The sequence below is a fragment of the Diabrotica undecimpunctata genome, chromosome 9 (assembly GCF_040954645.1).
Source record: "Diabrotica undecimpunctata isolate CICGRU chromosome 9, icDiaUnde3, whole genome shotgun sequence".
NCBI lineage: Eukaryota > Metazoa > Arthropoda > Insecta > Coleoptera > Chrysomelidae > Diabrotica > Diabrotica undecimpunctata.
The window spans coordinates 89,322,686-89,345,866 of NC_092811.1; the positions used below are offsets into that span (position 1 = coordinate 89,322,686).

General features: G+C 31.1%; 2 protein-coding genes across 2 annotated transcripts; one reads left to right on the forward strand and one right to left on the reverse strand.

The window, feature by feature from the left end:
• Positions 1 to 924: 924 nt before the first annotated feature.
• On the reverse strand, positions 925 to 10,641 carry LOC140450255 (uncharacterized). The gene is made up of 2 exons (XM_072543773.1): positions 10,314 to 10,641; positions 925 to 3,978 (listed from the first exon to the last, which is right to left on the reverse strand). Exons 1-2 carry the CDS (start codon positions 10,549 to 10,551, stop codon positions 2,912 to 2,914), a joined length of 1,305 nt encoding a protein of 434 aa, XP_072399874.1. The 5' UTR covers positions 10,552 to 10,641; the 3' UTR covers positions 925 to 2,911.
• Positions 10,642 to 11,352: 711 nt separating this feature from the next.
• LOC140450256 (uncharacterized) lies at positions 11,353 to 22,903 on the forward strand. Its single transcript, XM_072543775.1, has 2 exons — positions 11,353 to 11,965; positions 20,583 to 22,903. The coding sequence occupies exons 1-2, from the start codon at positions 11,740 to 11,742 to the stop codon at positions 21,932 to 21,934; spliced, it is 1,578 nt and encodes a 525-aa protein (XP_072399876.1). The 5' UTR covers positions 11,353 to 11,739; the 3' UTR covers positions 21,935 to 22,903.
• Positions 22,904 to 23,181: the final 278 nt, after the last annotated feature.

Consider the following 23,181-nt stretch of genomic DNA (forward strand, 5'->3'; position numbering starts at 1 on the left):
AAGTGGCAGATGGTTTGTTAGAAGATGATAAGGAATAATTATGAGATTTTTGGCGATACCCAATTTTTTTCTGAATATATTGGATCGCAAAAGAGAGATTCGGTGGTCTCATGAATCGAATTGTTGATCCTAAGAGTTCTCTTAGACCTGTCGAAAATGTGATTAGAGCTTGTTGTTGGAAAAATTCTTTCTTACTTCTTTTAACTTCTTCATGTTCCTTATGTGCAATTCAATGTGATTTTGAAATGATTTTTAAAATACTCATGACTTTTTCATCGAATTGATTGAGGATGTTCATTTGGGGTTTGACGAAGATTGACTAAATCTCTAGTTAATGAGTTTTCGTTACGTTGGTCGGCAAAGTTTTGGACAAGAATTGATTTTATTGACAGCCAATCTTTAAAGCCGTATACAGAAATAATTTTTCTGACTCTTCTGTTAATTTTGTTCGTAATTCCTCGGGTAAGCATATGATTTTGAAAATTTTCGGGATTTGTATGATCCCAGAAATGGTTTAGAAGCATGGAAATAACATCAATAAAATTGTGAAGTTCATTTGGATTGCCGTCGTACTCTGGTACCATAGAAAAATCTTAAATAACATTTTAAATCTGATTTGATATTTTCACTAGATTCTATGTTAAATTCAAAAATTGGAGAAGAGTCGCTTATTCTAAAGGATGATATTTGCGAAATGATATTAGAAGTAAAAATAAGATGAAATTTGCTTACAGGTATAGGATGATGCTTGGATGCATTCCTTTTTGGTATAAGTTTTTTTCTTCTTTAAGTTTATTTTTGATTTTCTTATGCGCCACTTAAGGGTTGTCACCCCGGAAGGTACTTTTTAAAAAGGCCCTTTTAAAGGTACAACTAACAGAGTAACACCACTTTATTTAATTAAATTACAACTGACTTTAAAACATAAATTTACAGTATTTATAAGAAATTAATTATTGATGACTACCTGTCTGCAATTTGTTTTGAAACTGCTGACCGGCTGGACTATTGGACTGCAATACCGCTGATAATCGGAGTTAATGTATCGTACTTCGCATAAACCACCCAAAATCATACATCCAAAGCATTACACTACCAGGCACACAGGGAGAGATAAGAACGGGGTGTTTTGATATCACTCACTACTTAAAGACAAAAACATGCAAAAAACAAAGACAAAAATATCTTCTTCTTTACGTGCCATCTCCTCGACGAAGGTTGGCAATCATCACTGCTATTCTTACTTTTGACTATTGGAAATATCATCCACTATTTAAGGACAAAAAACCAGCAAGAAACGAAGACACAAATATATAGAGCAGCAATTACACTGGCGATAGCATAGTGAGCGGAAGTTATGTGTCTTACGAAAAAAGATGAAAAAAAAGTAAGAATTATTGAAAGAAAAATTATAAGAATATAGAGCCCAATAGAGACAGAACATGGAGAACATGGCTAATGAAGCATGTAATAAGGAATAGAAATATAACCGAAGGGGAAGACATATTAAAATTAATTAATGCACAAAGACTGAGATGGTGTGGACACATACAAAGAAGAGAAGAAGACACACTAATTAGAAAGATAACAAACCTGAAATCAGTAATAAACAGACCAAAATGAAGACATGTCCCATGTTTTAAATAACATTTTTGACGATTAATCATTTACTTAAATGTAATTTAATTTTTAACTACCAACAAAAATGTAATATATGATGACAAGTATGAATTTGATGGTAATACGATATTCACAGATATCGCCGCCCAAATACCTACATAATTTCTTTGTGGATAACTGTGTTTAGATAATGAATCATTTTTTCAAAAGCGTAACTTTGTTTATTTGGTTTATTATATTCCGATTGACACAGCAGAGCAGTAAAATATTATACATAAAGATGTAAAAGATATATTCGCTTTCTTAGTCTTCTAGTAATAAAGTTATCAGCATTAAATGGTTAAGAGTATTTGATAAAATTAATGTCTGCACAATTTGGCAACTCAGCCAATGGATATAACGATAGAAAACTGTAATTTATGTTAGGGTTTGAAAATATTACATAGTCATCAAGTAGAAATCTACAATTAAATTGCAAATTTTACCACAGCAGCATGCCGCAGTAGAGCCATATCTAGGATTAGAAACAAATTAATTGAAGGTGCAGATCAACCTTAATTTTTTTAGTCATAAACATAGCTAAGACAGGTCAATGTCCGTCAGGTCAGCTAGCTTTAAAATAAAATTTTGCTTTTAGAAAAAAATTAAATTCTTCAAACACTGTATCATCTGGATTTCTACGTTAAGGTAATATTACAGATTTCCAAAAGATATTTTTTTAATAACAATAATAAAATCTGATAAATATTACTGATAAATCTTAAAATGTATTTTTAAAAACAACAAAGAATCTATTGAACTTTTAATAATACATTTTCCAAACTTAATAGCAGAAGACGATTTTCAAGAAATTGATAACGAGTTTAGAATCCTTAGGAATTCAAATTGTTGCAATAGTCATAAAAAAACCTATCAATAACATCATTTTTTCTCTCTAATTTGGCTTTAATGATAAAACATTTGTTTGAATTAAACATACTTTTTCTTTTAATTGTTACTTTCCCAAAAAGAATTTCAAATTATTTATTTTTCTTTGATGCTTATTCTTAACTAGTTACCTAAGTCCGGAAGTACGACAGGGTAAAGATGTCCTCTGCCAAGGCAGCAAATTTCAGAGGCGGGAAAAATTTGAAAATTTTATAATATAATAAAAACATTTTAAATTATTCAAAATCATAATAGCACGGTCAATATTCATTTAATTTTATTTGATTTTACAATCTTTATTACATTGACACGATACACTCAATATTACCTTTATTGAGACACATTTAAAACACCTGTTACACTTCTATGGTTTTTCTCCAGTGTGCACTCTCAAATGTCTTTTTAAATTATTTGCTACACTAAACTGCTTAAAACAAATTTCACAATTGTGAGGTTTTTCTCCAGTGTGTACTCTCAAATGTCTTTTCAAAGTACTTCCTTGAATAAATTTCTTAAAACAAATTTCACACTTGTGAGGTTTTTCTCCAGTGTGCACTCTCAAATGTGTTTTCAAATAACCTGCTTGGCTAAACTGTTTAAAACAAATTTCACACTTGTAAGGTTTTACTCCAGTGTGCAATCTCAAATGTATTTTCAAATTACTTGCTTGAATAAATTTCTTAAAACATATTTCACACTTGTGAGGTTTTTCTCCAGTGTGCACTCTCAAATGTGTTTTCAAAGAACCTGCTTGGCTAAACTGTTTAAAACAAATTTCACACTTGTGAGCTTTTTCTCCAGTGTGCACACTTAAATGTTTTTTCAAATCACTTACTTGAATAAATTCCTTAAAACACATTTCACACTTGTGAGGTTTTTCTCCAGTGTGCACTCTCAAATGTTTTTTTAAATTATTTGCTACACTAAACTGCTTAAAACAAATTTCACAATTGTGAGGTTTTTCTCCAGTGTGTACTCTCAAATGTATTTTCAAAGTACTTGCTTGAATAAATTTCTTAAAACAAATTTCACACTTGTGAGGTTTTTCTCCAGCGTGCACTCTCAAATGTTTTTTCAAATGACTTCCATCATGAAATTGCTTAAAACAAATTTCACACTTGTAAGGTTTTACTCCAGTGTGCGATCTCAAATGTGTTTTCAAATTACTTGCTTGAATAAATTTCTTAAAACAAATTTCACACTTGTGAGGTTTTTCTCCAGTGTGCACTCTTAAATGCTTTTTCAAATAACCTGCTTGGCTAAACTGTTTAAAACAAAATTCACACTTGTAGGGTTTTTCTCCAATCACAACTTTTATAGTTTGATTTAATGGTATGTCTTCAGCATGTGGACTCATACAATATGTTTCATAAGATGAATATTCACTGGGTGCCTCCATAATTTTCATTTTGTTTTCCTCTTTTAGATAACCTAAAATATAAACTGACTATAATATAATATTTGAGTATAAGGGAAAATAAATGTAAAATGTAAATATATAATAAATGTAAGTAAAAAAAAGTAATGACAATCAAATTAAAGTATAATAAAATTTAAGACAACAGAAGTGTAGTAAATGACAGCCTATGTTTCTGTTTTCTATATGCGTAATAGTCAACCCCTTGTGTTTTAATATTTACCTAAATGTATTCAATATAAGCATATAGATACAAAAAACAATATTTATTTATTTATAAACAGCAACAAGAGATCCACCTGACGAAGGTGCTGCGCTGGAACATGAGCAGAGGCTCGCATGAAATAGACTGTGTCTATTAGAGCATTGATGTGAGCCAGCTTTCAGTAAGAACAACTACATATACCATAAACAGAACAAGAAATCCCATTATTAAGTTCTTTTAGATTAGTTTGTAACCCACCAATATTCTGATAATATAACCATAGTGGGGTCAATTTATATTTTTTACAGCAGTTAATTGAACAACTTTGGGACATTCATTAATATAACGAATAGTATAGATATTATTATTATCATGCTCTAATTTTTTATGAAGTTCTTCGCGTGCTTTTTTGTACTGGTCTTGTAATTTAGTGTGGCCTTGACTCATTTTATAAACTTTATTACATAACACATGTTTGGATTTTAAGGCACTTTGCACAGTGCTTTTATCATCACAAATTATCTTCATTGGGCGGGGTTTCCTTGGATTGGACTTCCCAACCCTAACTACTTTCAAAATCAATCTTCTGTAGTGTTATCGATTCCAACTAACTCTAAAATTTCAATTGTTTTTTCTTATTTTCATTTATTCTTATGTTAAGATCTTCAGATTTAGATTCTTCAACATTATACATATAACATTAATTTTGAAGCTCTTACAATTCTTTTCTTTTAATTCTTCAGTGAATGACGCCAATATTGTGACATAAAGATGGTTATGCACATGATGGCTTTAGAATGGCAGGGGCGGTCGGTCAGGGCCGTAAATCAAGGTAATTATAGAGAACTAATAAAAATGTTTAAGAAATACGATTTGGAATTTTCTAATTTACTTTTTGATTCTGAATCCAGAATGAATTATTAATAGAATCAATTAGTTACATTTTGCATAACGTTATGAGATTCAGCTCTTCGCTAGAAGTATGTAGATGTAACTACCGATATATCATGTCATTCACAATTATCAATTGTTCGATGCGCGTTACGTGGTAATATTTATGAGAGGTTTTTAGGTTTTACGGACGTGACTAAAAGCCATAAGGCAGAATATATTTTTGGTGTTTTAAAGGACTATTGTGGTAACTATTCAATGGAAACGGAATCTTGAATTCTTCCAGTTACTTGTTGGTTAATATTATTAGGACTTCCCGTGGTTTTAGTAAAGAACTCAAGACCGTAAATGAAACTGTTTAATACTTCTATGTAAACGTAAATATAAAAATATAAAGAAACTGAATTGTTTGTAATAATGAAATAAAAATAAATGTTACAAATATATTATTAATACATGTTGCTAGTTCGATGTCTTGTAACAGAATGTTTTTTCCGACCAAAGGGTTGAATTCAACCAGATATCTTTCCGTTAAGCCGTAACGGTACTTCTTATCTTACCTTCGCGAAAAGCTGTCGCCAGAATGAAAAAACGACAGGGGCGTCGTCAGGTTATTTAGGTTTTAACAAGGACAAATTGAAAAATTTTTATATCAAAAATAAATTGATAGTGCAAACTTATGACATCTCTGCCGTGATGTCTGGTGAATTGAATAGTCTCCAGGCAAAAGTTAAAACTAATGCATCGCAAGTTTTATTTACTCACTGTCATGCGTACAGAATGAATTTAGTTTTGCAGGATACGTGTAAAAAATTAAAGAATGTCGTCTTTTTTGCCAGTTTAAGTGGATTTGCTTCATTTTTCTCAAGCTCGCCTAAACGGACTAATGTTTAAGAACAGTTTGTTTCGAAAAAATGCCATCAGTATCTCAGACGCGATCGAATTTTAAATACTATTATTATGCAAATAGATACTCGTTATTCGAATTTTGAAGATTTGCAATTTTTGACCTCTTTGACGATTCAAAATTTAAAAGTTAAGCCAAGCAATTTCCAAGACATCTATTAGACAGGTTAATTAAAAATTATCCATCATTCTTTAATAAATAAAAATTAGAAAATGAATTAAAATTTTTATATGCTGATCCAAATATTTTCGGAAGGTGGGATAAGTTACAAGATACTTATGTATAATTTTATATACTGCAATTCATTACAACAAACTGTTACCAAAATTAATAAATTATTGTCATTATCTCTATCACTACCGCCAACGTCTGCCTCAAATGAACAAGATTTCTCTTGTCTCAAAAGAATCAAAACGTATTGTCGAAACAACATGAAACAAGAGAGAATGTCAAGCTTGTCTCAAATGTGATTGGAAAAAAAACTTTTAAAATCTTTTCAAAACTCTAATAAATTTTACGATATTATAACCCATTTTGCTACTTCCAAACAACGTAAACTAGAGTTAATTTATAAACATGTTTTGGTTCTAAATTTACAGGAAAAAAAAAACAAAAAGTCTCCTATAATGATTAAAGCCTTTTTATTAGACGGTATACCCTATATTAGGAGAAAAAAACCTTGCCGAACTTTTCTATAAAACCACGAGCCGCCACTGCACAATGGAGATAAAACTTATAACACCTTTTTAAACCGAACTTGAGAAATTGACCTATTTTAGTATTTGTGCACTGTACCATAACGATTCTCTTTAAATATGAAATAATGTACCTACTTCAAAATCAACAGCTAATACAAATTTTATACTTTTAAATTTTTACTAAAAAACTTCCCCTTTATAAGCAATTCTGCTTGTTCATTGACGGATTAATACTTCTATGGAAGGTTGTCACTCCAATTTTTGCCCAGTTGTCCGATACTTCTGTTGCCGATTGGTGACTTAACTCTTACTATTTTGATGACACGGGTCTCCTCCATTCTACTTATGTGGTTATTCCATTCTTTTTTTTTTTATTTTGTGTCCATTCATTTATACACTGCACGTTACATTTTCTTCTAATGTCTTCACTTCTCTTTCGATCTATCAGCGTATTTCCTGTAATTCTTCTCAGTACTCTCATCTCTGCCGTTTCCAGTAGCCTTTGAGTTGTGGCTGTGTCTTCTTCAAAATCTTGACTTCATCTCCTTCCTTGTCTTATTCCGCTGCCTATTTCTATAGGTTCTGTAAGTTGTCCATCTATTTTGACTTCCATTTTGTTGTTTCGGTAGATGTTTTCGATAGTTTTTATAGAATTTAAGGGAACCTCTCTATTATACAGAAGATGGATTACATCTTACAGTCTTACTCTATCAAACGGTTTCTTTAGGTCAATCAGACACAGAAATGCTGGTCTATTATACTCTAGTGATTTCTCAGTGAAAACGTTTGTCTTCACAACCTTGCTTATTGAATTAAAGAACGAGATCAACAATACATTAAACTCCATCATTCATAATAAAATATTAAAATGGCTCGGTTTCTATAGACTTTAAATAATTGTAGTATTGGGGGTAAAATAAACGAAAATATTGCATATTACCGTGGCAACTAAATGTTCGGAAATATTCAGAAATGTTCGGAATTATCTAGTAACCATGTATAAAATAAATAATCTTGACAATAACTCATCATAAGTCGTAAGTTTCTTAACAAACAAACTTGTAACAAACCTCCATCGAAAACCTCTGATAAAATATTTATTAAAAAATGACCAGAGGAAGTGCGACACATAATAAATTTCGTCAATTGATAATTAAAAAATATTTTCAGGGTAAAAAAACACGAGAAATTGTTGAAGAATTGGATCTGGCTAAGTCTACAATCTGGCTAAGTCTTCCGTTGTACTTAAGCATTATCGTGAGAGTGGAAGTCTCCAAACTGAAGGCAAAAGTACGGGTAGACCTGGAATTGTGTCTGATAGGAATCGACGATTACTAGTGAAAATTTGCAAATTGGGCCGTCGCTACACTTTACGAGCTATCACAGCACAATGGAACGCAGAAACAGGAAAAAATTATCAAGGGAGAGATGCAGGAAGTGGATACACAAATAATCAGAACTTCGTTTTTATGAGGTTGAATGGTAATTTTTTATTGAATCTGTAATTTTTTATTACTCTTAATGTTTTAGGCGAAAGAAAAACCTTTACTAACAGAGAAGCAAAAAACAAACCACTTCAATTGGACAAGATCGAAGATTTCATGGACTTTTGATGACTGGTCCAGAGTCATATTCAGTATTTGATGTTTGCATGAAAAACTTTCGAAAGTGGGTTATCAGAAGTAAAAATGAAGCATTCTTTAAAGATCGCCTCAAAAGAACTGTGAAGTTTCCCAAAGGGATTATGATTTGGAGGTGGATGTCATCAGCGTGTCTAGGAAGATATAGTAATAAAGTAAATAAAATATAGTAAAAATAAAATAGTAATTTCGTAATGATCCCCAGAGAGCCGTCGCCGATTTGAAGAGTTAATTAAGTGAATTATGGGATAGTTTCGACCCTGACTTGTGTAAATCCTTAGTACAAACAATGCCAGATAGGATTGATGCTGTTGTAAAAGCGCGTGGCGATGAAAACTCATATTATAATAATTTCTTGAATTGTCTGAATGTTTAGTTGTCACGATATTATGCAATATTTTTGTGTATTTTACCGCCAGCACTGCAATTCAAAGTTTGTAGAGTAATAATTTATTATTAATGATAGAGTTTAATGTATTGTTAATCTCTTTCTTTAATTCGATAAGCAAGGTTGTGAAGATGAACGTTTTCATTTTTCATTTGTTTGAACATTTAGTTGTTAGGTCTCATATAATATTTACGAGTTAAAAAAAAAACTGTATTTTAATGAAATTTTATTGGGTGTTAGGTGCCTACTAGGTCTAGAGTAAACATTGATGGTACTTGTTTTGGACCTTGTTTTTATTAAAGACATTAATTATGCAAATAATTGAAATTTAAATATGAGAAAAAATGTGGGAAGTAAAGTTTTATTGGTGTTTTTTGTTGAATAGTGAGATTGAGAACTGTCGTGTTAAAAATAATAAAAATGAAGAAATTAAAAAATAAGTAGTAATGTTTTAAAACCTGCTCCAAACTTTCTGCATTGTCATACTAGCTGAAATTTTCTCTTAAAGCTATATCAAAGCAAAAATACAAAAAAAATATACTTCACTACAGATTCTGTACTTGACAAGATTTGAATTTTATGCATTATTTTAAGAAACATTGAAAGGACAATGCTGTAACTGAAGTTGCATATATTAAAAAAATAGCATTTAACTAAGTAGTTAATTTGTAATTGTAATTTGTATTTATTAGTAAGAGGGTACTCCTCAAAAATGTTTAATTTTTGTTAACTGCGACAAAAAAGTAGAAGAGAAAGTAATTTTAATGTTTTTTTTGCTGGAAACTAGTAAAAGTGAACAAGTCAGTAAATACAAGAGACACTCAATAAAGTAAGGGAATAACTTAACTAACTTATTATTAGGGAAATAGGTAAGGGAATATTAACTTGTGTAAAAATAAAGAATATTGTTCAAATTAATCAAGATTTTTAATCTTTCAAACAATATGGCATATGGCTGATATGCACACAAAGTAAAATTTTATGTACATTCAACATTGTTGTCACTTTTAAACGAACTAAAAATTTTATTTGAAAAATTTAATCTAATTAACTAAACTTAACTCAACCCACATCATAGACATATATAATACATAGACTGACTGCTGCCATACAGTCATGTTCCCCCAGTGTGACAGAGAAAACTGACACAAAGCAGTTCCTGCATCTCTTTCTAATTTGCCAGGTTTACGGACCACTTGATCTAAATGACCAATGAGAAGGTCACATAATCAATAAACCTGGCCTACTAGACAGAGATGCAGGGACTGCTTTGCTTTAGTTTTCTCTGTCGCACTGGAAGAACAGGCTAGTATTTCAATGATGAGTCTATCTTGTATTATATGTCTAAGCAACACTGATAGAATTATCCCATTCGAGCACATGAAGAGGTTGTCATTAGTGTAAATTCTTGTGGTTTCATAGTATATAATGTAATACAAATTACATAAAAAAGAATGTTTTCCAGACAATAAAAATCGTTGTACAATCATCAGTGATATAAATTTCGTATTCCGTAGATATCCTACACTCTTACTACACTAGTACCAAAAGGTATTCCTAATTATACTACCACATACTACTAATATGGAAGAAACACTTAATAGTGTTACAACCTTTTACCTTGTCCAGTTTTTGTGTTTTCTTCAAATGGGTTAAGTTTACTCCAGTCTTGTTCTATTTTAGGATTAATAGGATGTTCCTTTAAGTCCAAATAATCATGTGTAATTGTGTCATGAATACTTTTACTATTTGATTCTTCCTTAATTTCACATTTAAAGCTATCCAAATGAGCATTATCAAAGTCATACTGTATTTCTACTTTATACACTTCCTCGCTATTTTCTTGTTTTACTTCCATTTGATTACACTTTTTGCAACGAATATACAGTTACAGTCCATCTAATTTACAAACCGTTGCACGTCATTATCATTATTGACAGAGATCGAAGTTGACATAGTTGCCAAAGTATAAAAAAATCCTGAATCCATTTTAAATCAAATAGGTCACATAATTATTGCAAAAGTGGATTATACAACAAAACAAATTAATATTTAATGTAAATAAATAGAAACAAATCAAGAGTTAAAAAATAATCTTGTTAATAACAATTTGAGCCGCTTGTATGCGTCATATAAAGATGTAAAATGGAATACTTACACAAAAATAACACTTTTTTCATTACTTATTAACATTAGTCAACACCGCAACTGTCAAATAAGTATTACCAATTTATGCCAAAATATCACCTTCGTTCGATTACAGTTTCACTGTGTTCCGAACAAATGTTCTTCGTAAAAACGCTTTATAATGAATTTATACAAATTAAATGAAACATATTGTCTATTTCTTTAATTTAACATTAATAGAAATCTTTAAATATTATTTCTACGCGTATACAATAAAATATGTCTAGTGGCTGTAATGCTAGTATACTCGGCAAAGTTATTCTAAAAAATAACACACCTACCGCCTAAATATTTCGTGTTGGTATCAAGGTATCATGTGACCTCACGGGCTATGACACGGACATGGATGACGTGTAACGGTAAGTAAATTAGATGAAGTATACGTACCTGGTACCTGTATCACCGAACACCGTTGTTCGGTGCCTGTACCAAAGAATATAGACGTTTAAGCGTCTATTATATTCTTTGCCTGTACTGTTGTATTTTGTATTCTGTGCTTTGCATGCAAATGAATACACATGACATGTATTTAGAAATGGTTTTTGTTGTTCAGATTCAGTCTGGTTCCATAGATAAAGAATATATATTACCGAATTGGTCTGGTTCAGACATAGTATAAACACAGTATAGATAACAACAGTTGTCTATACTGTGGTATAAAAAAGGACTGCGTTAAACCACAGTTTAACCACAAATTTGTTTCTATTCTTTTTTATACTATGGTTAAACTGCGAAAAAAGCATTGTGGTTATGGTTAAACTTTAAACTGTGGTTCAGAGTTCACAGGCAGGCCGCACTCCGCAGCATATTTTGGATTTTGTATGATATCCAAATCAAGTATAATCACAAATCAAATAAAATGGAAGTAAAACAAGAAAATAGGGAGGAAGCCTGTAAAGTAGAAGTAGAGTATGATGACTTTGATAATGCTCTTTTGGATGGTTTTAAATGTGAAATTCAGGAAGCATCAAATAGACAAAGTACACATGATACATATGATTATTTAGACTTGAAGGAACGTCCTAAAATAGAACAACATGAGAATAAACTTAACTCATTTGAAGAAAACCAAAAAACTGAAAAAGGTTTGTAACAATATATTTAAGTTTCTCCAGTATTTAGAAGTACCTAGTATAATTAGGAAGAATTTCTTTTACCAGCTAATGTAATTTTGCTTTTAAATACAATTTATTTTTACAAATTTTTAATATAAACAAGCTTACCATCAGTATTTTACTCTATGCCTAGTAGGCACCTAGTTTAAAGTAACAACAAAAAATATGTATAAGTATATTTTTGAAATATACTAATTGGTTTTAAAAATGGAAAATGGTTTTTACTTCAATTTTTATTAAAAACTGTTGGCAAAACTTTCATTTTTTCTGAGATAAGAAGAAAAATTAAAACGAAAAACATATTTATTTTTTTCACAATGTTAAGCACTTTCTTAAATTAAATTTTTATTCTTTTTTGAATCATTCCATTTCAACAAGCTTTGTCTGATCCTCATTCTTTATAGATTGTTATTTTATCTTCTTAAACAGAAGATTGTTAAAGTATCACTTCAATATGTCTAATTTTTAACAATTTATAAATAGTGAATATATTGTTTAAGAATTTGTAATATTTTGTGTTCCTTTATTTATTTACTTATGTTTATTTTCGGAACCCCCATTCCCATTTAGTATAGCATAACTTTAATTTTCTTTTTATATTTTTTTTTGTAAAAATTTAGAAAAACTGTCCCACAATATTACATATTTTCTCTTTTATCTTTTATTATATTTTGCAGACACCAGTTTGTACTTATTGGCTGTTTGTTTTGGAGAATATTATTTCATATTTAATGAGAGTCATGATACAATAAACAAATCCGGAAAAAAGGTTATTCTACTAAGTCTAGTTTAAAATGTTGACTCAGAATTTTCATAGTTATTGTGAAGCCTTAGTGTGCACAACAATCTTAATGCTACAATATTGGCATCATTCACTGAACTGTGAAAGAATTGTAAGGTTTTCAAATTTAATGTTATATAATGTAGAAGAATCTAAATATATAGATTTAAAAATATGAATAAATGAAGATCAGAAAACAACAATTGAAATTTTAGTGCTAGTTGGAATCAATAAAGCTACAGAAAAGGTTTGGAAAGTAGTTAGGGCTGGGAAGTCCATTCCAAAAAAAAAACCCTGTCCAGTGAAGATAATTTGTGATGATAAACACACTGTGCAAAGTTCCTTAAAATCCAAACATATGTTACACAATACAGTTTATAAAATGAGTCAAGATTTAACTAAATTACAAGACCAAAAAATGCACAGGAAGAACCTCATAAAAATTAAAGCATAATATTGAGAATAGCTATCCTAGTCACTATATTAATGAATGTCCTAAAGTTGTTAAATGTACTGATATAAAAAACATAACTTGACTCCCCTATGGTTATATGAGCCCTAACAACTATATAATGGGACAAATTAAAATATATAACAAATTCAGGTTCAGTCTTCACCTGGAGTATGGGTTTATTTTCAAAATGTAAGAGGTCTAAGAACTAAGCTTGACAGTTTATTTATGAATGTATCCTATTCTCATTACAGTATTATCATATTCAACAAGACTTGGTTGACATATAACTATGCCAATGAAGAGCTGCAGTTGTTTGACCTCAAAATATATAGAACTGATCGCTATAGGAAAACAAGTTCATTCTTAAGAGATGGTAGAGTCCTTATTGTAGTTCATAAGAGCTATAGCAGCAGATTTTTAACAGTTAACCAGACAATTGAACAACTTTTTATCTTGGTGACTGATTATGCAAATCAGTTTATTATAGGAACAGCATATTTTCCACCAAAGTCTACATTTGAGAAATATTTTATATTTTGTGAAACCTTAGAACAAATAGCTAAAGTTTATCCATCTGCACACTATTATCTGGCTGCTGACTTCAATTTACCAAACTGTGAATGGGTTTCAAATGGCATGTGCTGTACAATTCCTCTACCAGCTGCCACAGCATCTGAAGTGGAAGCCTTGCAGGTTGTGTTCTGTATGTGTGCATACCACAAATTGTTTCAATCCAACACTATTGTGAATTCCGCTGGTAATATTCTCTATTTGGTGCTGGTTGATGATGCTGATGTAACTGTGTCCAGGGAGATGAAGCTCTTTTGAGGGAGGGTGTGCACCACCCCCCTGGAATTTGAGATAAAGATGACCAAAAAGTACCCCAATAATAGTGGTTTGGTTAGTGATGGTTTCTATAGGGACTTTAAGTCAGCTGACTATTTGAAAATAACTAATTTTTTATCACAGTTCTGCTGGGATAATTTATTTTTAGGAAAACCACTGAATCAAGTTGTGAATATTTTTTATGATATAGTTTACTTAGCTATAGAATTATTTATCCCCTTAAAAAGGTATTCAAAATGTAGATTCCCTTCTTGGTTCTCTCCAGAGTTGAAGGACTTGATAGTTGAGAAAAAGAAAGCTCACAAAAAATATCTTTTATCTAAATCACTTCTGGATTATCACACTTTTTCTCAGCTGAGGGCCAACTGTAAATTGTTAAAAGCTGAAGGCTTATTTAACAGAATTATCGCTAGGAAATAATTTGAAGGGATTTTGGTTGTTTGTGAATTCATAGAAGAGAAAGCCTTTCTTGCCCGCTGTGTTGATTTATGGTGGTGTTGAAGGCAGTCATAAACCAGATATTGTAAATCTTTTTGCAAAATATTTTTCTACAGTCTATTCCACTCAAATATGTGACATACACACTGATTTACCTTCACTTGGTCTTGCTAACTTGACTGGTATCAACATAACTATATCTGATATTTATTAAAATTATCAGAACTGGATGTGAATAAGGGTCCTGGTCCTGATGGATTGCCTCCCAGCTTTCTCAAGAATTGTTGTTTTATATTATCCAGACCTCTTTTTCACATTTTTAATGTATCCTTAAATAAGTGTGAATTTCCAGAATGCTGGAAAAATAGTTCTTTAACACCTATGTTTAAAGCGGGAGATAATTCATTGGTGAATAATTACAGGCCCATTAGTATAATAAGTGTAATACCAAAGGGATTTCAGAGTAGTAGATCAACTGAATGTAATATACTAGTGTTTGTGGACTTCCTAAGGAAGGCCATGGAGAGAGGCTGTAGGGTACATGCACTCTACACTGATTTCTACAAGGCCTTAGATCGGGTCAACCATATTTTAATAGTTAACTTAACTTAGAAAAAGGGTATTGATGGGGCACTTGTTAGATGGCTGAGAACATACTTGATTGATCGAGTTGAGATGGTGAATTTCTTTCCAGTGAGATTAATGTTCAATCAGGAGTACCTCAGGGATCTCATTTGGGACCCCTGCTATTTAACATATTCATCAATGATGTACATCACTGCTTCCAGCACAGTTTATCTTTTCTTTTGCGGATGATCTAAAGGTCTACACACTTATCAATAATACTGAAGATTGTGTAAATCTTCAACATGATCTCAATCATTTGAGTGAGTGGTGTGTGTTGAATGCCATGGCCCTGAATGCATCCAAGTGTCATGCTGTTTGTTTTGGATGATTGAGAGACCCAATGGAATATAATTATAATATACAGAACATTCTTGTTCACTGGGTTACCGAAATTCGTGATCTGGGAATTAATTTAGACTCTAAACTTTTATTTGAATCGCATTATATGTCAATAAGTCTTTAAAGACTTGTTCTCAGTCTATAAAGACTGAGAATGGTGAAGCCATTCAATTACTATATTGTTCTTTAGTCAGACCTCATCTAGAGTATTGTTTTTGTGTATGGTCTCCATCTTATAATATTTACATATCAAAAATTGAGACAGTTTAATACAATTTCTTGAAATATGTAGCATATAAACAGGGTATACCTTTTGAACTAAATCAAGTAAATTATGATCAAATTGAAACCCAACTTGGTATTCTCTCATTGTATGACAGACAATTAATTAAAGATACAAAGATGCTTTATGGCATAATTAATTCTACAGTCTTGTGTTCTCAGCTACTTGAGCAGCTTGGTCGGCATGTACCTCTCTATAGAACATGATTAAACCAAACTTTTTATGTTCACAGACTTCACAGTTTAACTTCACAGAACCAACTATGCATATAATAATTTTTTATCTCAAGCACTAAGATGGGCAAATATTCACCCAGATCTAGATTTTTTTACACTGAAGGCCGAATTCATTTCTGGTCTCAGGCTGTGTTTATTTGAGTGGCTGTGGAATAGGTAGTCATCATTTTGATGTGTAAAACTAAATTACGTGATTACGTTTGTGATATTTATACTTTATTTTGTTTTATTGTGTACATTGTAAACATTTTAATTCTTATTAGGCAGCAGCCCATTGAAAATAAATATTCACAAAACGTAATTAATATTTTTTATACAATCCATATAACCTACTAATGCCATGCCCATAAGGCTCATAAAAATATATAAAAATTAGTGACAACTAAATAATGGGACAGTTTGATGTAACTGCTACAAACCAAACAAGATAAGTAGGCTGCGAAAAGAATGCAGCTGAACAGGGAGTATCAGGAGTACCCCAGGGCTCTCATTTGGGACCCTTGCTATTTAACATATTCATCAATGATGTACACCACTGCTTCCAGCACAGTTTATCTTTTCTTTTTGCGGATGATCTAAAGGTCTACACACTTATCAATAATACTGAAGATTGTGTAAATCTTCAATATGATCTCAATCATTTGAGTGAGTGGTGTGTGTTGAATGCCATGGCCCTGAATGCATCCAAGTGTCATGCTGTTTGTTTTGGATGATTGAGAGACCCAATGGAATATAATTATAATATACAGAACATTCTTGTTCACTGGGTTACCGAAATTCGTGATCTGGGAATTAATTTAGACTCTAAACTTTTATTTGAATCACCTTATATGTCAATAAGTCTTTACAAATGCTTGGCTTTATAAAAAGATTCACTAGAGACTTTGAGAATATTGAAGCAATTAAATTACGATATTGTTCTTTAGTCAGACCTCATCTAGAGTATTGTTTTTGTGCATGGTCTCCATCTTATAATATTTACATATCAAAAATTGAGATAGTTTCACACAAGTTCTTGAAATATGTAGCATATAAACAGCTTTACTGGCTTTATTAAAAACTGTAACAAACCGCTGTTAAAACTAAACTTTATTGTCTTTTGTAGATGGAAACCTTTATGAACAAATTTATTGTTTTATACTAAACTGCTTACAATTGTACATTACGCGTTGATGTCTCGATATGGTCTGCTAGGCACGCACTCTGCTCGCTGAGGTAACGCACACTGCTGCCGTTTGTAGTAAAAAGTCTAAAATACTTGTTTTCAGCGCAAACACCTTTTGAATTATTTATTTATTTATTTATATACGGCATCCATTTACTTACAATTTTTACAAAGTTACATCTTAAAAACAATAAATTATTAAAATAACAAACACCTCAGAATAATACAAACATATAAGAATAATACAGATGTACAACAAACTTATTGTAAGATACTTTTTATTTGTTTTTTAAACAAACTAATTTTGGAGTCAAAAATATCCATTTGTCTTGGTAGGCTATTAGCACTCTGGACCAATCGTGTAGTTGGTTCATTGATACCATAGAAATGGCACTGAAAAGATTTCTGATTGTCTGTTGCTTCTACTAGGAACTTTAAGACTAACAAGCGATAAGAGTTGAGGACAATTTAAAAAAAGCATTGATAACTTTATGTATAAACATAAATCTAACAATGTCCTCCTTGACTCAAGTGTTGGTAAGTTAAGATTATCTCTTACCCACCGATAGTCGTATTCCTCTCTCCTGTATCCACTCTTATAGGCTGCTACCCTCAAAAATTTATTCTGGACTCTTTCAATCTTTTGAATGTAACAATGATATGATGGGGACCATACAACTGATCCAAACTCTAGAATGGGCCTAACGTGACCACAATAAAGTTTTCTAAATGTAAACAAAGACAGGTCCACAGATGTGCGTTGGATAAATCCCAGCACTCTCATCACTCTGTTTGTTACTTGGTTGATGTGGCTTGAGAATGACAGTTTGGTGTTTAACCAGATTCTCAAATCTAATACTTCATTTTTCGAGGCTAATGGCAAGTTATTTATGTAGTAAAAAAATGTTTTTGGATTTCTTTGCCTCGAGAATGTCATTTTATGACATTTGTTTATATTGAGTGACATTTTGTTTAAAGTGCACCAATCATAAAACGATTTAAGATCTTCCTGTAACATAGCAGCATCATTCCAGGATTGAATTTTTCTAAATAGTTTTACATCGTCAGCAAACACAAGAACACTTCAATTCTTGATTTGTTGTACTAAATCAACCAGAAACAAGCCAAACAAAACAAAACAAATTAAATCAAGTAAATTATGATCAAATTGAAACCCAACTTGGTATTCTCTCATTGTATGACCGACGATTAATTAAAGATACAACAATTTATGGCATAATTAGATCTACAGTCTTGTGTCCTCAGCTACTTGAGCAGGTTGGTCTGCATGTGCCTCTCCGTACAACACAATTAAACTAAACTTTTTATGTTTCTCTTAACAGAACCAACTATGCATATAATATTTTTTTATTTTAAGACTGAATTCATTTCTGGTCTCAGGCTGTGTTTATTTGAGTGGCTGTGGAATAGGTAATCATCAAAATGATGATGTGTAAAACTAAATTACGTGATTAGGTTTGTGATATAATTATTTTGTTTTATTGTATACATTGTAATCATTGTTAATCTTATTGGGCAGCAACCCGTTGAAAAGAAATAAATAAATATTCACAAAACGTAATTAATATTTTTTATACAACCCATATAACCTACTAATGTCATAAGGCTCATCAAAATATGTAAAAATTAGTGACAACTAAATAATAGGACAGTATGAAGTAACTGCCAAAAACCAAACAAGATAAGTAGGCTGCGAAAACAATGCAGCCGAACACTAACAAACTTTAAACTATATTCAATATTTAATTTCTTGTTAAATTGAGTGAATCGCTGTATTATTTCAATAAAATGGTGCTTGGTATCTGCACAAATTCAAAAATTTGTGATTTGGTGATTAAATATTATTTCTGCAATTAAACAATCCGTGAAGTGGCAGACGAACTTAATATTCCTAAAACTACAGTGTGGAATATAATTAAGCGTTATGGAAAAACATGAGGTATCTTAAATAAAAAAATTAAAAGCTCTGGGTCATCCAAAACTAGTTTCTGATTGGAACATGAGAATATTAGTAAAAGTTTGCAAAAAGGTTGAAGAAATACTCAAGGCAAGTTACAGCTGGGTGGAATCATGAAACTGGATTAAATGTGTCAAGGGAATGCTGTCACAAACGGATACATAAATCTGGAGTAAAGTTTTATAAGGTTACAGGTAACAATTTAAAAGTGTGCTCAGTTTAATGAATTATATTTTCTTATAGGCAAAGGAAAAGCCACTGTTAAGGAAGCCAGGCTCATGTGGGCAAAATCTAAACTTTCTTGGTCGGTAGGAAGATTGGTCCCAAGTAATTTTTATTGACGAATCAAAATTCGACATATGTGTTGGTGATCACCGCAAACGAGTTATTGGGACTAAGCATTATTCTTTTCACAAGGACTGTTTGAAACAAACCGTAAAATTTCCTTAAGGAGTGATGATTTGTGGTTGTATGGCAGTTTCATGGTTAAGATTTTATGAATTTATTGAGGGTACCGTAAATGCTGCGAAATATCAACGGATACTTCAAAACAGCCTACTGTCAAGCATTGTGAAATTAAATGTTGCTGAGAATTATATTTTTCAACGGGACGGAGCAGCCTGTCATACGACAAGAACCACAAACAATTTTGTTTGGAAACCATGGTGTAAATGCCCTTTCTTGGCCTCCTAACAGTCCTGACCTAAATATTGAAGCAGAATGACATAAAACAGACACTAAGGAACAACCCTCAATGCCCAACCGAATTAGAGCGGTCATAAAGTCTAACGGCAATGCTACTCCATTTTAAAAAGAAATATTTGTTCTATGTCCCAATATTTAGTTGTCAACAAAATAAACATTATTAGTAATTAACTAATTACATAGTATTACATTAAAAAACATTATTAGGAAAAAAGAAACTGGCAAACATCTGAATTATGCCTCTATTTTAGTTTGTCCCATTATATAGTTGTCAGGGCTGGTATTATCAGAATGTTGGTGGGTTGTGAACTAATCTAAATGGACTTAATAATGTGAGGACTTAATAATGTGATTTCTTGTTCTTTTAATGCTATATTATGTAGTTCTAGCTATATAATGGACACAGTTCATTACATGCCCTGCCTTGGTGCCTGAATGAGCACCAACTAATGTTCCAGTGGAGTACCTTCATTGGTTTGACCGATGTTATTGTTGGCTGTTTATAAATAAATATTATTGATTTTTTGTGTTGATATGCTTATATTCAAAGCATTGAGATACATATTAAAAGAAAGACAATGGGATGATAATTACACATTAGAAGACAGAAATGCAGCCTTCTAAAACATATTTGTATTATTGACTACACTTCTGTTATCTTAAATGTTTTCTTTCTTTTTACGTTAATTTTCCCTTATACTCAAATATTTATATTATAGTCAGTTTGTATTTTAGGTTATTTAAAAGAGGAAAACAAAATGAAAATTATGGAGTCACTCAGTGAATATTCATCTTATGAAGCATATTATATTAGTCCACATGCTGAAGACATACCATTAAATCAAACTATAAAAGTTGTGATTGGAGAAAAACCTTACAAGTGTGAATTTTGTTTTAAACAGTTTAGCCAAGCAGGTTCTTTGAAAAAACATTTGAGATTGCACACTGGAGAAAAACCTTACAAGTGTGAAATTTGTTTTAAGCAATTTATTCAAGCAAGTAATTTGAAGACACATTTGAGAGTTCACACTAGGGAAACACCTTACAAGTGTGAAATTTGTTTTAAACAGTTTAGCCAAGCAGGTTCTTTGAAAAAACATTTGAGAGTGCACACTGCAGAAAAACCTCACAAGTGTGACATTTGTTTTAAGAAATTTATTCAAGCAAGCAATTTGCAAAGACATTTGAGATTGCACACTGGAGTAAAACCTTACAAGTGTGAAATTTGTTTTAAGTTATTTAGTGAAGCAGGTTCTTTGAAAACACATTTGAGAGTGCACACTGGAGAAAAACCTCACAAGTGTGACATTTGTTTTAAGAAATTTATTCAAGCAAGCAATTTGCAAAGACATTTGAGATTGCACACTGGAGTAAAACCTTACAAGTGTGAAATTTGTTTTAAGCAATTTAGTGATGGAAGTCATTTGAAAGAACATTTAAGAGTGCACACTGGAGAAAAACCTTACAAGTGTGAAATTTGTTTTAAACAGTTTCGCCACGCAGGTAATTTGAAAACACATTTGAAAAAGCAAACTGGAGAAAAGTGTGAGAAAAATTTAACAATTTACAAGTGTGAAATTTGTTTTACGCAGTTTTCTCTGAAAAGTAACTTGAAAATGCACTTAAGAGTGCATACTGGAGAAAGACCTTACAAGTGTGAAATTTGTTTCAAGAAATTTATTCGAGCAAATGATTTGAAAGTACATTTGAGAGTGCACACTGGGGAAAAACCTTATAAGTGTCAAATTTGTTTTAAACAATTTAGTGCAGTAACTACTTTGAAGACACATTTGAGAGTGCACACAGGGGAAACACCTTACAAGTGTGAAATTTGTTTTAAACAGTTTCGCAACGCAGATAATTTGAAAAAACATTTGAGATTGCACACTGGAGAAAAACCTCACAATTGTGAAATTTGTTTTAAGCAGTTTAGTGTAGCAAATAATTTAAAAAGACATTTGAGATTGCACACTGGAGAAAAACCTTACAAGTGCGAAATTTGTGTTAAGCAATTTAGTAAAGCAAGTACTTTGAAAACACATTTGAGAGTGCACACTGGGGAAACACCAAGCAATCAGGTAATTTGAAAAGACGTTTGAGAAACAACACCTGAAAAAAAGTATAGTGTTTATAAAGTCTGTTAAAACACTCCATATTACGAGATATGGGCGTAACATTTATTTTTATATTCATTAGGAACATAATAAGGGCAATTTTAATGTACGTAAAACAGTCGTAAAGTATGCAAGTGTATAAAAAAGTTGTAATCATGTCATATTCAGCAACAAAATTAATTTAATTTCATACATTGTGTGTCAATGAATAATAGGACATTAAAATAGAATGAAATTATATCAAAACTAAAGAGTTTGTATGTTTGCTCCAACGTTTCATTGTTTAAATAATAAAATAATATACTTAAAACCATAGAATAAATTCAATTTTGAATTGGTCACTTAAACATACACTAGTGGCCAAAATTCTGGAAACACTACAAAAATTTTAGTTTTTTTTATCAGTATTTCCCTTTTTCACAAGACTTATGTTATTTATAAGTTTATCTATAATTCTATTACATCGTTTTATGCTTCTACTTAATATTTAACATCATTTTTAAGAGGAAAAATCTTAATGTAGCTATTAGTAGATATGAAGAGTGGAGATATATAACGGGCTGGTGACAAAAATACACAATTTAGAAAAATGAGTTTTTTCCAGGAATTATATTAAAAATACCACAAAAAGTTAAAAAACATATTTATTACACATGTCAACAATTTTGTTTCATAATTTGTTATAGTTAACTATAGGTCTTTATGGTTAACTTATAAAATGGGTCATGTATACATGTAAAAATTTTATTAATGGAAATATCCATACCATGTTTAAACAGTTAAATTATGTTAGACCATTACATTTAATGGAGGTATTACATTAAACTATCATAAAAATACTTAACATTTGCATTAATTAAAATGAATAATTATTCATAAAAGTATGTTAAAATAATAAAAATGTTTTATTCTACCAAGTTCCAATAAAATTCTTTATTTTCATCTTTTAAGTAGTTTAAAACACCCCTTAAATCCTTTTTCTTATACACAGTCAATCTGCTTTTACATTCGAGTGGAGTTAAATACGATGTCAAGTTTTACATTGTAATGTTCTTCTTGAACACTGTAATTTCCTTCCTTTCCTCTATGTCATTCAGAGTTGTTTTGGTTATAACCTTTCCGGGTTTAGATTTTTCAATTTTAATACATTGTACTGTAGAAATTTGCATATTGTTAGTAGTAATCGTGTTTTTAGCTGCTGAGTTAAAATAAAAAAAAAG